The sequence below is a fragment of the Limulus polyphemus genome, unplaced genomic scaffold (assembly GCF_000517525.1).
Source record: "Limulus polyphemus unplaced genomic scaffold, Limulus_polyphemus-2.1.2 Scaffold693, whole genome shotgun sequence".
NCBI lineage: Eukaryota > Metazoa > Arthropoda > Merostomata > Xiphosura > Limulidae > Limulus > Limulus polyphemus.
The window spans coordinates 124,758-141,901 of NW_013666303.1; the positions used below are offsets into that span (position 1 = coordinate 124,758).

The 17,144-nt window shown below is 30.9% G+C and overlaps 1 protein-coding gene across 5 annotated transcripts in view; it reads right to left on the bottom strand.

The window, feature by feature from the left end:
* Positions 1 to 4,888: 4,888 nt before the first annotated feature.
* Positions 4,889 to 17,144, bottom strand: part of LOC106460012 (major facilitator superfamily domain-containing protein 6-like) — a 37,418-nt gene continuing 25,162 nt past the window's right edge. For all 5 annotated transcript variants that reach the window (XM_022386605.1, XM_022386602.1, XM_013919693.2 and 2 more), the window contains 4 exons: positions 14,991 to 15,152; positions 10,147 to 10,476; positions 9,423 to 9,607; positions 4,889 to 7,416 (listed from right to left, as the gene is read on the bottom strand). In XM_022386605.1, the coding sequence (XP_022242313.1) occupies positions 7,282 to 7,416; positions 9,423 to 9,607; positions 10,147 to 10,476; positions 14,991 to 15,152 (812 nt within the window). In that variant the 3' untranslated portion in view covers positions 4,889 to 7,281. The remainder of the gene's footprint in view (positions 7,417 to 9,422; positions 9,608 to 10,146; positions 10,477 to 14,990; positions 15,153 to 17,144) is intronic.

Sequence of the window (17,144 nt, forward strand, 5' to 3'; positions counted from 1 at the left end):
AATGAGTGTGCTTTTACACTTTCTGTAACACTGTTGTTGCATTTAACAAAAAAAATATCTTAAGAAAATGCATATAGGCCTAATTATCTCAAAAGTCAAGAAACATGTTTGAAAGATTAAGGAAAACTAAAAGTATGTTGAATTTTGTATCAGGTGCATATTAAAGTCATTAAGACAAGGTGCTTGAAGAGGAAGAAAATGTCCTGGTATTCATAGAAAATGACCTTGCATATTCCATCGTATACAAGTTCGTAAGTTGTATTAAAGATATGCCCTCCAATCCAATATTTGGGTTAGCCATCTCGATAGGTGAGGTCTTGTACCATACTTTTTATTATTTGTTGGCTGAAAAGCTGGGAGCTTCAACTTTTTTTTTCAATAATCATAGACAAAACTAAAAAAAGCACAACTAAATAGTTGGCTATCTGTGCAGTTTACTACAATTTCAGATTGAAGTTTATGTTGTAGATGTAACTGACTGTCTAGATGGGCCACCAAAAGCTTTATTTTGTAACATAATATTAGCACTTGAAACTGAATATGCCTCTGAGAAAGTGAGTTGAATTTTGCAGTGATACCATATGCTATGAAATGGGTTAATCATTCAGATCCATATATGATCAAATAAATCTTTCTTGTCAAATGTAGTTTCCATACGTCTAGTTGGCATTTTTTTATCAACTTGTAATTCCATGGAGAGTATGTTGTTTCATTTGCCTTTACGAATAAACATGTTTTCATAGAATTTTCGCATATAGGATTACCTTTGGAATTAGTGCTAAAGATTAGTGCATCTACTATTTTTAACTAGCTTTTTTTGTGTGTATGCTACTTTGTAATACTGTAAAATATTATTTTGTTTTATATATTTTTATAAATAAAGAAGTGTGTATTGAAACTTTGTTTCTTTTAAAGCAAAGTAAAACTAGGATTTTTGTATATATTATCCCACTTGAAACTAGGGTAAAAATTGTAGTAGTTACGAACTAACTAGCTATTTTGTGTATGCTTTGTATAATTTTCATGCGTTTTTTTATTCACCTCTTTCATAATTGACGATCAAAAATAATCAAATGAGTTTTATTTGTTGTAAGACAATGAATGCTTGAAATTAATATATAAAAGTGTTTTGGATTAATTATAATAGCTCCAGGACTACTAGTTGATGTTTCAGGATTTTTATTCATAGGCCCAGGCTTTCAAAATATCGCGAGTGGAAACGGTGTGAAATCGTATTCTAAGTGTTAAGAAAAAAATGCTCATTAAGTTACACACTTAACATCTAACGTTAAAAACTCTATTCAAAAACAATACAAAGGTTTAAGTAAAATACCAATAAAGCCCAGACTACAACAGTATTCTAAGTGTGTTAAATGTTTCAGAAGATTATTTTTTAAATACACACACATATATATATATGTATGTATATAAAATAAAATATAAGTTTTATTCACAAACGAAAAAAATCTGTTTTGTAACAGATACGTTCACCGACTTAAAACTAATATTTTAAACTTTGTTAACATGTTGAATCTTGTAGCTAATATCTTTCTCATATCAGCTACAACAGTTAATAAACTCTCTCATTTATATTTCTACTGTTATTTGTCAAGCTGATATTTTTCGCCAATCTTCCTTATCTTATAAATTCATTTTTTCAAGTCCACAATTTTTAAGATAAAAATTACCAATCAGAGGTTGAATATCTGTTTTAAATAAAGTATCTTTTGTAACTAATTTCGTGTAAAATTATTATTATAATTGGTAAGTAGCTCATGTTTTCTCTTCGAAAAGCTTATGGATTTAATTTCTGAACTTCCTCAAAATTCAAAGATTATGTTTTCGATTAGCTATATTAATATATGTATTACTCAATTGATAAAAGTTCACTTTTGTATTCTAAGAAATTTTAAAGCTTTCGCAAACACTGTTCTTATACGTCACTAGACTACTGTTCTAGAGCCTGCTGTGCAATTTTCACCTTTGAACCTTTAAACCAACTAACATTTCAAAGATATTATCAATAAATACCATTGAATTCCCTATATTAGATGAATAACATTTTTTCAAAAAACAAATATAATGTGTTCTAATTCTTTAGCTTGTAATATAAATCATTTCAATTCCCTGGCATTCCATTGATCGTGTAACTCAAAAATGACAATTTTGTCAAGGCAATCGTTTTGTGAGTGGCATTTATAGAAACATTTTTATTACTATATGCTGCTTGACTTCTTTCATTAAAAACAATCAAATGAAATGAAAAAAATTACAATTCAGACAACATATGAGAGAAATAGCGAATATAGTTCTGGCTCCCGGACCTCTTAATAGCAAAACAACAGCCGTTTAAAAAGAATTGTAGACCTGGTATCCAATAAGGCTAAGTTAATCTGAAAGTTGTACATACTCTAAATAAATAGCTGTTAAAGTCTAGTAAAAAACGTATAAAACACTTTTATTACCAATCTCCTATATTTCTCTTTATGTGTAGTATGAATAACATTAATTAATGTAATTTTAGGAATATCTATTTTCACACTTACTTTTCATGTTAGTTAATCTTTTAAGTCTTCTGTTTTGGCTTATTAATTTTGAAAACCAGAAAATGTGAATTAAAAAATCTAATGTTCTTACTTTAGGATACAATGATAAAAAGATCTGAAAAAAAACACATAAAGGATAAGCCTATGTGAACAATTTTTGAAGTTCAATCGCTATATATGAGGTTTTAGAAATATATTATTAATAAAATGAAAACACGAACACTAATAAACATTGCATACAATAATAAACAGTGTTATCAGTTTAATATATATTACATTTCAAGATATTTCCTTATAAGTGGTAGTACCTCTCAACAAGGTACATCGATGTTTTGCTTAAAACAAAGGCTTAGGGGTGGTTGTTTGGTGTAATAGAAATCAATACTCCTTGTATAGTGACCTACGTGAACTATACTATTATACTGCCATCTATTAAGCACTCTTGGCATTGCATACAAATACTACGGTATCGGTAGGAGAATAAACAGTTTGAAACATTTGATTATATAATTCAGTATGCATTTTTATTTGTTTTGAAGTTGTTGTTTTGTTCTTTGTGGAAAATATCAGAGTCACGAAACTGATAATTTGTCTCAAATAGCTAATTGTTCTCTGTCTTTCCCTACTGTGAAAGAAGAAAGACGCCAGCTACTTAACCTTTTCCCCACTGTGAAAGAAGAAAGACGCCAACTAGTTAACCTTTTCCCCACTATGAAAGAAGAAAGACACCAGCTACTTAACTTTTTCCCCACTATGAAAGAAGAAAGACGCCAGCTACTTAACCTTTTCCCCACTATGAAAGAAGAAAGACGCCAGCTACTTAACCTTTTTCCCCACTATGAAAGAAGAAAGACGCCAGCTACTTAACCTTTTCCCCACTATGAAAGAAGGCAGGACTAATAATGCTACAGACCTTAGTCAAATTATAGTTTGTCATTAGTATCTTCTGTATAACTGTTATAATAATGTTCACTTATTTTTTTCTTCTGTACTAACAGTCTTATACCGTTAGTATAAACTAAATTAAAGCAATGAAGCTTTCTAAATGGAATAGTCTCAAATATGTTTGAAAAAAATTGTATCACGTGTAACAATTAATTCCGTTTTTAGTTACGCTAATGAAACTTAAAAATCTGAAAGTTAAAATTTCTACATTAAATTTACTAAATAATGATGTATTTTTTATTCTCAGATTAACATTACATATTTTTCTCTATCCACACACATATGTAACTGTAACATTTTTGTATTTATTCAGAAGCACCTCTTGAAATATATATTCATAACTTTCCTGTACTTCTACTGAAGAATAATATGAGTGAATAACATGAAACCGAAGAAATAAAGCATTAAGCTTTAGTACAATATTCTGAGGTGCCACATAATGATCAAGGGGTAACTTTAACAACCGTGCACACATACTTTACATTTCTACAATAGTGACACAGAAATCGATTTGATACATTAACCTCATAAATATTACATATATTATATATAAGATTCACAGAAAGTTTTCTATTAGTTTTATTATAACATTTACTGACCTATTAAAAAATAAACACACAGCAGTAGTGCAAGAAACACTCGTGCTAACGTATTAGGCCTAGCTGCAAAAGTGCTTAGTTAGAATTCATCGCCATAAACTTCTGCTGGAATCGCCATGGTGCACATGTTATTTCAACAGAATAGTTAACACGAAACCAATAATTCTGTCTTAATGTAAGTTATTCGTACACAATAAACCAATAGTATTTTGAAGCTTAAGTATATGAAAACATTTTATAGCTTATTGTTGGCCGAAATGTATTACTAGTAACTTTAATAACACGAAATGAATATATAAAATCTTGTCTTCTTTTACTGAACTTACAAAGAGTAAAATGCAAAACAGTGCAAGCAATGAACATTTTTTAGCGTACTTTGTAACTAAAGACGCCTGGCAACAATGTTTGAGTAGTTAGAAAATAGCGTCAAACTAGAATCTGCAAAAATATGCATACGATAAGCCAATCACTGTTTTTGGTTGTTTTATTTTTTATAAATGATGAGCACAGTATTTTAAAGATTCGTGGGGATTGATACTAATACATGACCAAAAGTATCATTTTCGCAGAGACTTATGCATTTGTTAAATCTATTATTTCATTAATTCAAAGGAATATTTTTGCTAACGTGGTATCTTTCTATCTTAAAGATAAAATACAAATGAAGCACATTTACCAAAGTTAAAAAATAAAGCAAGTATATTTTACTATAATTTGTTCTTAGTGTCTGCACAATGAGTTATATACTAGAGATGTAAATGTCGTAACATAATAAGTGAGGAACTGCCCTTTTTACCATTATTATCAGTGTAACTTACTAATATACTGAACTATAAAATTTTAAATTACTATAGCAACATTTGCTTAGTCAGCTCGAAGTGAAGTTTAATTGAGTAATTTTTTATAACACATAAATATTATTATATAACTAGATTTTTATACGCATGTTTATATGTATCAATTTAGTTCCTAATATATGAGCATACGACTGGATAAAAGATACATAAAAAACATGTCGATAGGAAACAGCTGCATTACCATAACTACAAAATAAAACTATCATAAGCGCCGTCATTTTAAACAGCTTTTCATTATAGTTGTTGTATTTTAACAAAAGACACACAAAATAGAACAAGAAAATAATGAGTAGAGTGAAAATTAAAGAAATTACACTTTGAAAAGTTTAATATATTTTGCTTTATACAATGGATGATGCATTTAACTACAGTTATTGGAGATAAAACCAATAAAACTGAATAAGAAAATATAGCCAAAAATAACAAACACTCGACAATAATTGCGCTTAGTTCTTGATAATATTACTTTCAGTCAAATTTTGATTTTGATTTAAAGATCTAGAAACTGTAAAATGTTTTGAAAATGAACATCTATATTTATAATCATATACAATATATATCGTTTCTAGAAACTGTAAAATGTATTGAAAATGAACAGCTATATTTATAATCATATACAATATATATCGTTTCGCTATCTTTAAAGTTGGGGTCTCACTAATCATTAAGTAAAATATGATGACAGTCAAATATGTAAGTATACAATCCAGCTTTTCCAGAGTTTCTATGATGCCTAATAGTATAAATAGACGTAAATATACTAAATAGCTACTATTATAAAATAATACTTTGAGACATTTTACAACTACGCATAATAAGTTAAGAACTGCTTTTGAACAAAGCAACTTAAATAAATCGAAACAACTTTTATTAAAATGTTCTCATGTATTTTAGACAAAAAAACGTGTAAATTTTTAACAAATTGTGAGCATTAAGTATTTTAAGCAACTGTGACACAGTTATCTTATAATATGATTTTAAATTTGTTTTAAAGCAATCGTTGTTGGCAAATTTTTCTTTTTCTGCATTTCTGTTGGATCGTATAAATACTTAATATTCCTACCAGGATGATCTGCCCAAACTCTCCCTTTGCCTAAAACCCAGTAGAGTGAATTATTCTTTAGTCTCTGAGCACCTCAACAACAAGCACGGCAAGATAAATTTTAAAAGTTTATTTCTTTATTGAAAACTAGTGTTCGGTGACAATTTGGAAATGGTCAACTTATAGTCCATAAATGAACAAAAGAAAAATCTATATGGTGAATTCTTGTTAAACAATTTCTTATATTAATATCTTGATTCAAATCCACGTGATCTGAACTGTCAAGATATCGACAGAACAACATTATCTACTTATCTTTAATTAAATGCATGTGGACATATCCTAGGCGTATATAATTTAGATACGAAAATTACACTTATTTATTCTTTTCTTCTGTTAAACAACCAATACGAGATGATGCTGTTTGGGCAATTCAAGTTGAAATTTCTTGTTAAGAACAACCTGGATGGCAAGCTCATAATTACACCTAAGACGATTCATTAGCTGTAAATTAACAACAAAAATCTGGCTAAAATCTGAGAGCTGCGTTGTCAGATATTTATTAATTATGATAGAAATGTTGTTTGTAAAATATTTCTATACAAACAATGATGAAATTTAAGTGTTTTAATAAAACAAACATATTATATCTACGTATAGTTACGATACTACAGAGCTGCCTCCTTCGGATGACTTAAATTTCAATAACATTTATTTTGACGTACGTACATATAAATTTAACAATAGTTCTTTTTTCACTTTTATGGCAAACTATATAGTTATTTACAAAGCAATTATGATACCTTACCGGACGATACACAAGGTTTCTGGGTACTTGCAGAATAAAAATGCTAATTATTGTTAATTTTGAATAAAAAAAAATTGCTATTTAATGATTCACTAGACATTTCAAGAATAAACAGTCTTGGTTATGTGTTTAACATTTCAAAGAACATAATGTTTATACTATAATCAAATTTGTTTAGATATATGCACTACAACTTATTTGGTTTTAATTTTGAGTAAAATAAAAATACTTAGTATACAGTATTACTTATGAGCAAATTTAAGTTACCAGAAAGAGAAGGACGAACGCTAAACGTTTAAAATTAACTCGGTTTATATTTTTAACACGAATTTTGAAAACTCTTCATCTAATTTGGACGACACTTCAAACTCGTTACTTCACAAATGGCTATCATTTTATGCAAAATTAAATTCACGTTTTCTGGTAAAAGTTAAAACAAGCAAACAAATACAATATTTATATTCCTTGACACTGCTCATTGTGTCTACCAGTCGTAACTCTGTTCATCCCAGTTGAATGGTTGAGGGGTATACAGAGAAGTTCGTGGAACAGGCCCCATAACCGCATCATTTTTATCAGTCATACCAACTTCATTTCTGTTCAGTACTTCGTTGTAAGCCTAGTTTAGAATAGTGAAATGGTAATACATTAAAATGTTAACCTGTGACAGTTATTAAACAAACAGTCTTAGTAATCATATATTTTATTCAGCTCTTATTTGTTCAATATTTTTAATACGATTGTTTTGTGGTTTTAAGTTATCTTTTTTCACCTAAGCCTTCATGAGATATGAGGATTCTCTGTCCAGTCCATTTCTAGAGTATTTTACGGTTGTGGATATATATATATACCAATATGAACTCTCACTTTTACCAATTACACAATATTTCACAAAAATTTAGTTAACTTTAACAGATGTATTTTGTAGCATGATGAAACAGCTTACACGAAAGAGATTTTTTTACTGTGTTGCAATTAGGAATATGTGAACATTTTCTGTTATACTTCGGAATCGATCCACAGTTACGACATATAAACATCCATAAAACTTCAAAATACATTAAAGATAACTACAAACTGTTTCTAGCTCTGTCCAAAAGATATCACTTTACATTAAACAACGGTAGAATGAGAGTGCTTTTCAACATTGTAAAATATATAAAGCTTTATTCTGATTTCAAAAGATCAAATATGGTACCTTGCAAAAGTATTCACCCCCTATCAATAATGTCATATGTTGATGAAATATAAATAATGTAAACATTTTTTAATGGACTTGTTTTTATTCAAAACTCGAAAGATCAAACTTAACACTGTTATGTGTGAAGGAGGTTGAATGTCAGCAAAATCTGCAAAGAAAATATATAAATTGAAATTTGCTGATTCAGCCCCCTAATTCAGTACTTGGTGGAAGCACCTTTGGTAGCAGTTACTGCTGAGTATTTTTGGATAGGTCTCTACCAGCTTTGCAGAATGAGATGGTGTGATTTTTGCCCATTTTTTCCTTGCAAAATTGGTCCAATTCTGACAAGTTTGTTGGGAATCATTTATGAGCTGCAATCTACAAGTCTCGCCACCAATTTTCTAGAAATTTTCTTTTGAAAGCGCTCGAGTTTTGGGTCTCGTTTGAAAAACCAGGTAAAATCTTTATTGTACGTTACAGCCTACTAGTTTCGGTAACACAGTTATTATCAGCAGGGCTAGTGTTACCAAAACTAGTCAGCTGTGATCTATATTAAAGATTTTACCTTTCATTGTGCCAAAAACTTATCTTTTTGTTTTTAACTCTAAATATAGTAGCACAATGTGCCTGAAAAGAAATTACACATGAATACTTCAGGAAAACCCCAAATTGTTCTTTCCTCGCTGAAAAATTGAGCAAATAACAAAAATTCCAAATTGTCTATATCTCTATTTGGGACCAGAAATCCCATGTAAATTGGCCCAAATACGGCGAAGTAATTGTCACAAAACTCTAAAGTTATGCTTCTTGTGGCATCTTGACCCCTTCCCCCATCATAATTACTAAAATAGGCAAATTCAACTATTTTGTTTGTCAATGTGCGTTGCTTGTAGAAAATTGCCAAAAAATCAACGTAATTACGTTTTTTTGTGAGCTTTGATCCCCTAAAAAGACATAAAATGGGCAAGATCAACTTTTTTGTATGTCAATGTGTTGGGCGCATGAAAATTTATATTTGTACCAATTTTCATCTTCATTACTATATATATGACCGCACAGAAGCCGAAAATATACATTTGAGTTGCTTTACCTTTAACCCCATAAAATCCTTAAAAAAGCCTAAACAAAACAAATGAAAAAAATTTGTCTGGATATATTGGACCCAGATATAACCCTACCAAATTTCAAATCACTCCGCCGAAAAATGAAGGATTGGCGGTCGATTGAAAAGTGTTCGGAAGAAGAAAGAAATAAAGAAGAATAAACAACAGAAAAACAGTATGTTCTCTGCGGAGAGTACAATTAAGATCATAAATTTTGTTCTTGATTTCAGACCTTGTTAGTAAAATTATCGCCCGATTGAGGCCCATGAAACTTTGTAAAATCTATTAACAAATATCACAAAAAATATCTTTAGAAATAGTATTTATAAAATTTGATACCTGAAAATCTCTTTTGATGTAGTTATAGTCGAAACTGCTATCTGGACTTAGTGATGCCGCCAAAATACCTTTAGGGTTAAATGCTGCCGCTAGGGCACTTCTACCAAACGCAGGTTTATTGAAGGCTGTGTTGTTCATGTTGATATCGGAATAGTTGGTGGTACCACCTCCACCATAATATCCTCCTAAAAAAAATAATAACGCTCTGCGCTACAGCATAATTCTAAAGATTAATTGTACTAATCTGATAAGCTCTTTACAGAAGAAATTTTAAATTTGAATACTACATTTTTAGTTGCTAAAACATCCTCTACTAAAGTACTGTTCTAACAGTATTATTAAACAGTAATTCATGAATCTACATATAAAGCACTGATATTGACTAGTATCAATAGATAACCATAATAATGTACAACGTTTACGGTTATCTTTGCTTACTGTTTTCCATCATATATTGTCTCCTTTGAGGTAATAAATTTTCATCTAACTCAGTTTTACTTAAGATACTGATTTTTCAAATTAAAGTTTTAGAATTTGTTTCCTTGAATAAATATAGTCACTTTACAAACGTCTTCCATTTTGTTTTCTCGGGTAAAAGAAAATAGCTTGCCCAGTTAATCGGACGCATACGAAGTAACAAATTAAGCATTTTTAACCATACAAAACTATGCACATATTTTTTAACTCCGAAATACTATATGAGTACTGTTAACAATATAATTACCTCCTGATTCAGGAAGGCCAAGAAATCCTCCAGTTTCATAAGTTCCTGAGCTACTTGTTCCATATCGCCCCGTTCCGTTCCCTATTCCTCCTTTCTGTTGACCTATGAAATCTAATTCAGTTATGTTTTGTTTAGATAAAGACCGTGCCATTGGATTGGAAGGGACGCCGTGAGGTGCTAAATGGCTCGTTTCTTCAACAACCATATCAGGTTCCTGTTCGTCCTGGAAGTTTGAAAAGCCTTTGTCCTTTCGGTAGTAGTTTACAACAACAAAAATGATCAGGACAGCTAAACAGGCAAATCCGTAGCCTCGAAAGGTAACTTGGGTTCCTTAAGAAAAAATAAAACCAAACGTTTCATTGTAATTACAATAATTTGATGTTCTCTTCCAAGCTATCAACATGTATACAGTGTGGAGTCTGACTTACAAAGATATTGTATATATAAAACTCTCACATTTTACTTCATTCCCTCATTAAAAAACTAATGAAGTAAAAGTTAAGACGTTTAAGGAACAACGGGACGCTTCGTTTTATAAATGTTTGAAATTCCGGTGCTATCTGATACATATTATTTTGTATACCTGCAACGTTTTAAGGTAAACTTTTAAATCAAATTTGAATACTTCAGCTTCAAAACCTTTACTGATAATTAAAATGCTTTGGAACATCAGTATTACTGATAGCAAATATCTTAAAACACATATGATGTTTCAGTGCACAATATGGGAAAATATTCTCATGATTGAAAACATTTATAATTTGGTTTGATACAGATACTACTTTCGGAAAGTTTCTCAATAGGATGAAAGAACCAAAGGAATGTCTAATATATTTTATACTTTAAGTCCAGTATCGTTTTTACTAAGGTTAGTGAATAGTTTCACAAAATTTATCGTTGTTGTAGTTAAGGATTCTGATAATTTTCAGGAGTTTCAAAGTTATTAGTTTTTAACATTCTCACGCCAACGTTTTGTACGGTGAAACTTACTTTATAAATAAAAAAGCGCCACTGTGATATACAAAACAGACACCTCTTGAAAAATAGTCGCTAATAAATTCAAAACTTCACGCATTCTCTCTCTGGTGATTAGTATACTTGTATTTTTGTTTTTTACTGTAGAATAGAATTAGAAAGATAGTGAACTTTCTAATACTGCAGCATTATCAGTTTCCTGGGAATATCAGATTAAAATAAGTGTTTTGTAATGTTCTCCAACCGTTATGTAATATTAATCTTTAAAACTGTATTTTTCGGAGCTTTCTAATCGAAACCGTTCCAGACCTTTATAATAGACCAAGACAGCCGCTATTATTCGTCCGCATATACGCATATGTTCTATAGGGATGATACAACTCGATAACACACGATTTGACACACTGAAATAAAGCGAGTTTAATTTTTGAATTTAGTTCCGGTTCGAACTTTCGCCTAACACTTTGTGTAATCGATAAAATATAGGAAAAGATGTACACTGAGCTGTCTTCATGTGCTCGACGAAACAAATGTTCAAGCTGTGGAAACGAAATTTAAAGGGAATTACAATAACTCAACATTCACTTTAATACTCGAAGTTGTGAGGACGAAGTGTATCATGAGCCCAGCAAAAAATATTGAATAAAAAAGTTTTCTTAAACTTCAAATGCAGTTTTGAATATCAATACAAATAGTCGAGTTTGTGAAGTTATAAAATAACATTAACATCAAGTGAAGCCATGCGAAAGTTGTTATTTTTTTCTTTTACATTTTTATGTCACTGATCGTTTAAGCATAACTTATTTTTAGAATGGCATTATTATAGTCAAGACATATAATATTTCAGTCCTTGTAAGTGAGGACCTTTTTATTAAACAATTCCGATTTCAAGTGTATCGACACTGGAGGCACCTTTCATAAAGAAATTCTAATCTGAAATTAGCAAAACACACAAACAAAATATTTTGGTAAACTAAACAACGCTTCAGGTGATCCATCTTTTAACGAGTGATAAGTCCGTAAGGAAAATGTGCAGTTGATGTAAACATGAGTTCCTATAGCTACAGAAGCTCATTCTGAAAGACTTTCACACATTTCCATATAAATGAGAAACATGACAAGTTAAATATACGCTTGTCAGTAGCAGTACAACGCTTTAGGGCTGTTACTCTTTACTAAGTTTGCAATGTTAGTGTAAGCTGGATTGTTTTTGTTTGTCTTAATTGCAACTTATTATAAACTATAAAATAAAAACACAGTAAGTCATAAAAATGTGTGATTAGTTTAAAACAGATTAATTACTTCTCTAATACTTTTTAAGAATGTTGAATTTTAACCTAACACTCTAATTCAACCTGTCTCTTGATCATTTAAGCTATAATACATATTTGCTTTAAAATCACAAAAACATACTAGGCAGAAAATATCAGTACTATGGAAAAGGTACGAAAGCTGTAAATTCATGAGAACTTTTATATGGATTAGAAAACAGTGCTTATATGATTCGCAGTAACTTTATTTTCAGAATAAATATCACGATAACAAACGGCTCAATGGCTCAAACTCCTTCCTTATCCAGTAAACAAGGGATCACACAATGAAGAAATGACTCTGTCTTCAAGTGGATCCGAGTCTACTTAGCTGTTTGCTCAATAGTTGTACCTGTTTTTTAATTATCCCCAGCGTTATCTACTTAGAAGCGATTAACAAAACACAAGTATTTTCTGTATTATAACTTTATTTTGTCGCAAAAAAAAAAACATATACAAGTGTATATAACTTTATACAATAGCTTTTCAGATGGTGTAAAAATATTTATACACAAATTTAATCTGAAATTAACTTGATACGACTTGCTCGCAACAAAAATTATTAAAGTTATGTCATTCATTCTATGTGGATTGACTGACTAATAAAAGCAATAAACCTTAATGATTTGTTTAAAAAAACTACCAGTTAAGTTACTACAGTACAACTACCCTTTTTGAAAAAAATTGCTATATCCAACAGAATGTTAGTGTGTAGCCTAATAGTTGGCGTTTCTAGCCTTTGAATCTGAGTGTTTATGTTTCGTGTGCCGTTGCCGAAAAATTCGCTTCGCACTTTGGAGTCGTAGATGTGTTATAGTAGTGACGGTCAAATCCCACTTCGGTTAGCCGCAGAGTTGCCGGTGGGTGCTGTTGGCTAACTGTTTTCTTTCTACAGTTCAAAAGTAGGAACGGTTGTGCCTTTGTGTAGCTGTGTGTTAAAATTCTAAAACAGACAATCCAACCGAACAGCTTGTTCAATATTAACTTTCTATCATTAAATAAATTTAATAGTTTTTAACAACCATGAATTATTTACGATTCTATCACTAAACTAAATGTCTTTCGCTATGCATTTATAACTATAGACGAAACACGAACGAGCTTGCTGCTCAGATTTCTTCTGTGGTTCACTGTCTGAACTTTGTGAAAATCCAATAACCAGCTCAGCCATTTCTTCTTGTACAAACAATCTTATTTATGTCACTACTATTTTTTCAAATCACGATGACGAATTAGTTACTTATAAAAGATTTTCCAAAGAGTAAAACCGATAGTAGGTGAGATTCGAACCCAAAACTCTATTTATCAGCAGATTCTTATTCAGCAAGTTAAACTATAGTGACAGTCTTACAAGTTGTTGCTTCATTGATTGGTAAAGGTGTAATTTTTATAGGATTCTTGAGTCATGAAAAAATAAACCATAATTATTTTATTATCATTCAGTTTTGGGATTACTGAATGAAGACTTGAGTTAAATAAATGTTTAAAGGTAAGCAAATATATCCTGCTTTATCAGCTATTCAAGTGAGAATTGATCTACTCGGCAAAATAAAAACCTAGACTCGAATCCTACATGGTTTTACTTCTTCAGAGAATGCCCAACGTAACAGGTTAGTGCGCTACCTTGAAGCATAATAAGATACAGTGCCTTGCAAATGTATTCACCCCCTGCAAAGTTCCACATTCTGTTGCCGTCTAAGCTTGAAATAATGAAACTTTCAATTGGGATTTTATATTTAGAATCTATGCAATCTAGTCCATACTGAGAAAGCTAAAAAACGCTGATATTATGTAAGCAAGTTAGATTTTCAAATTCAAATAGAATATTCTCAATTGCATAAGTATTCAACCCCTTTGATACGAAAACCCTAAATCAGTTCAGGTGCAACAGATTAGTTTGAAATGTCACAAAATTAGCGTAATGGTCTCTGTTTGTGTGTCATCAAAGTGGTTTACTTGACTTCAGAGTAAATGCATCTCTTCAAGCCATAACTCACATAGTGATACGACAAACCAACTATGAAGACCAAGGAGCTTCCCAAACAAGTCAGTGGTAGAGAAGCACAGTACCTGATGATGACAAAACCTTGTCGAAGCGTTGTACATTTGCTGTTATGTTAAACTTATATTAAAGTTTTTCTTCATTACCCATTCAAGCCGTCTCTAAACATTATTAGTCTCAAAGTGGGTTCCTCATCATCGAATTTGAATGATAGGTTGATTTTTAGTTTCGATCTAAGTACATAATTTACTCTGATCTGAAGTTATTCTTATTTACCATTTTTTCGAAGCAGTGCCAAAACAACTCAATGAAAATAGCCTTTCTAGTAGACCAAACAACATCAGGCTTGTCAGCCAGTTCTGGAGCACGTACTAACAAGTTTTAAACAAATAAAACTGACGTTACAATAACACGACATTCTACTCTGTAAAAGTGAAATTGAAGAGTTTCTAAACGGAATAAAATAAATTAATCACAACCGTATTTTTTAAAAACAGACTATTCATAAAGGTTCAGATTATGTACGAAAGTATATCATTTAATTAACCGTTACTCACCAAAATAACTAACAAACAAACCACCTAAGATGGCCCCACATCCTCGACCAAGTCCATGATGTAAACCTTGAAGAACACCTTGAGCTGAAGCACGAAGATTAGATGGCGTTGCTTGGGTGATATATGAGCAGCAGGCTGCCCAAACAGCAGCGTGGGTTATTCCTGAAAATATATAATTAACAGAACTGCAAAAATTTTCAAGTTGTTCATGCATCTTGCTTATGCAATATCTGCAACGTCAAAAAGTTTTTCATGCATTTCCATGGCTTCTTTAAAGTATTTATATATTTATCAGAATAAGTTGTTCATAGAATATCATTCAGGTATGCATAATATTGAAGTTAAGCTTCTAGTGAAATAATCTGGTAAGAACTTGAAACTGGGCCATTACCAAGGTATGTTCATTCAAAGAAAGATAAATCTGATAATAATAGTTTAAAGGAAGACCAAAGAAGTTTTCTTTTCTTCAACACAGCATCATTACGTTAAATCACAGTTTCTCGAAATATGACAACGTGATTTCCTGACCAAGATATATGTCAGCTGAGGCTTAACTTGATAATTGTTAAGCTAGAAAAAGTAATATTTCAATGTCATTGTGGATATAAAGGCTCAATAATTTTCGAATTCATATAGCTCCCTTTTTAGGCCTAACACTACCCTTTAGTAATGTCAACAGTTTAAGAGCTGCAAAACAGATAATAAGCACGATTACTAATGACTGCTTGATAAATCAACATATTAACATTAAGGATATTATCAACTCAGCATTAAATAATTTTCATATATTATTATACGGGTATTAATTTGCATTCCTCCGATATTTAAACTCTAAGACTATATCAATATTCATAATACAAATAGTAGGCTTATTTTTTATCACCATATTTAATGTTTCAACACATCTTGAGGCATCTTCACTTAGAAAGCTCCGCAACCTTTTCAGCACTAAAGAATCCAAAACTTATTCTTAACTAAACCTATCTCTTTTTATCATTACCGTTTCCTGTCTAAACATCATTCTTATCTGTAAAACACATTTAAAGATAAATTCGGGAACCGGCTAAGAAATTCGTTCGATTATTCTTAGTACATGTTTTAAAGCAGCAATAGCGAACTCACAGGAGTACCAATTTAACCTTTAACCTTTTCTATAATGTCCAAGAAGTGTTCTTCTAGATATTGGATTGAATTATTGTATTTTGATTGTTTGAATTCTAAGTTCCATATTTTTTGTTTACATAGTTTGAGTTTTTAGAAATGCATAAATGCGTTTATTATATAACACTTCCCACAAAAAAAAAAATTGCCAACGCCAGTACCTCTCAACGTTTGTATATTGGAATGTCCAGAAACTATTGGGGAAATATAGTTATTTACTTGATCTCAGTTACAAGTACGTATATATTACTGTAAAGCTCAGAAAACTGTATCTTATTGGAATTCGGTATATATCCAACTTGTTCATCGTATTTAGAAAAATACAGTGAATTGAGTTGAAATATGTGTGTTCATTCTTTATCTACACTAGTTATGTGTAAAGCAACCGTTCACTTCAATAGAATTTTTGAGACCCAATTCGAATAAAGGATTTTTTATCGCGAACTCGCTCACAATGAAAAGAATTATCCATGTAAGAGTCTTGCATACAGATTATCGTTTGCCACAATCAACTATAAGTATAGTTTTCCTTTCATGCAAGCGAAGCTGAAATGATGAAGGTCCTTATCAGAATTTCATTAAATGGTAGTCCTACGTCTTCGATTAATTCTGCTTGCATGCACCAACGTTAAAACATCCGTTCGTCTTCAACACAAAAGAACGAAACCCACTACTATATAGTGTATGAACCACTACTGTTTCTAGCCTTTCCTTCTGGTGCCATTACCAAGAGTATAGTGACTGGTATGAAAGATATAAATATGATTCATTATTTTTTTTCTGAGAAAACACTTCAATTCACCAACTGGAAGATTGTTTAAGGCCGATTTGATTAATTAAGATATAGTTTCTTGTGTTAACTACATAATCAAAGCTTACGGTATCAGTGTTGAAATTCGGATATTAATTTAATTTTTTAATTGATTATAAATACTTCCCAACGATAGAAGACAGTTTGTTTGTTTGTTTGTTTTGGAATTTCGAAGCTACACG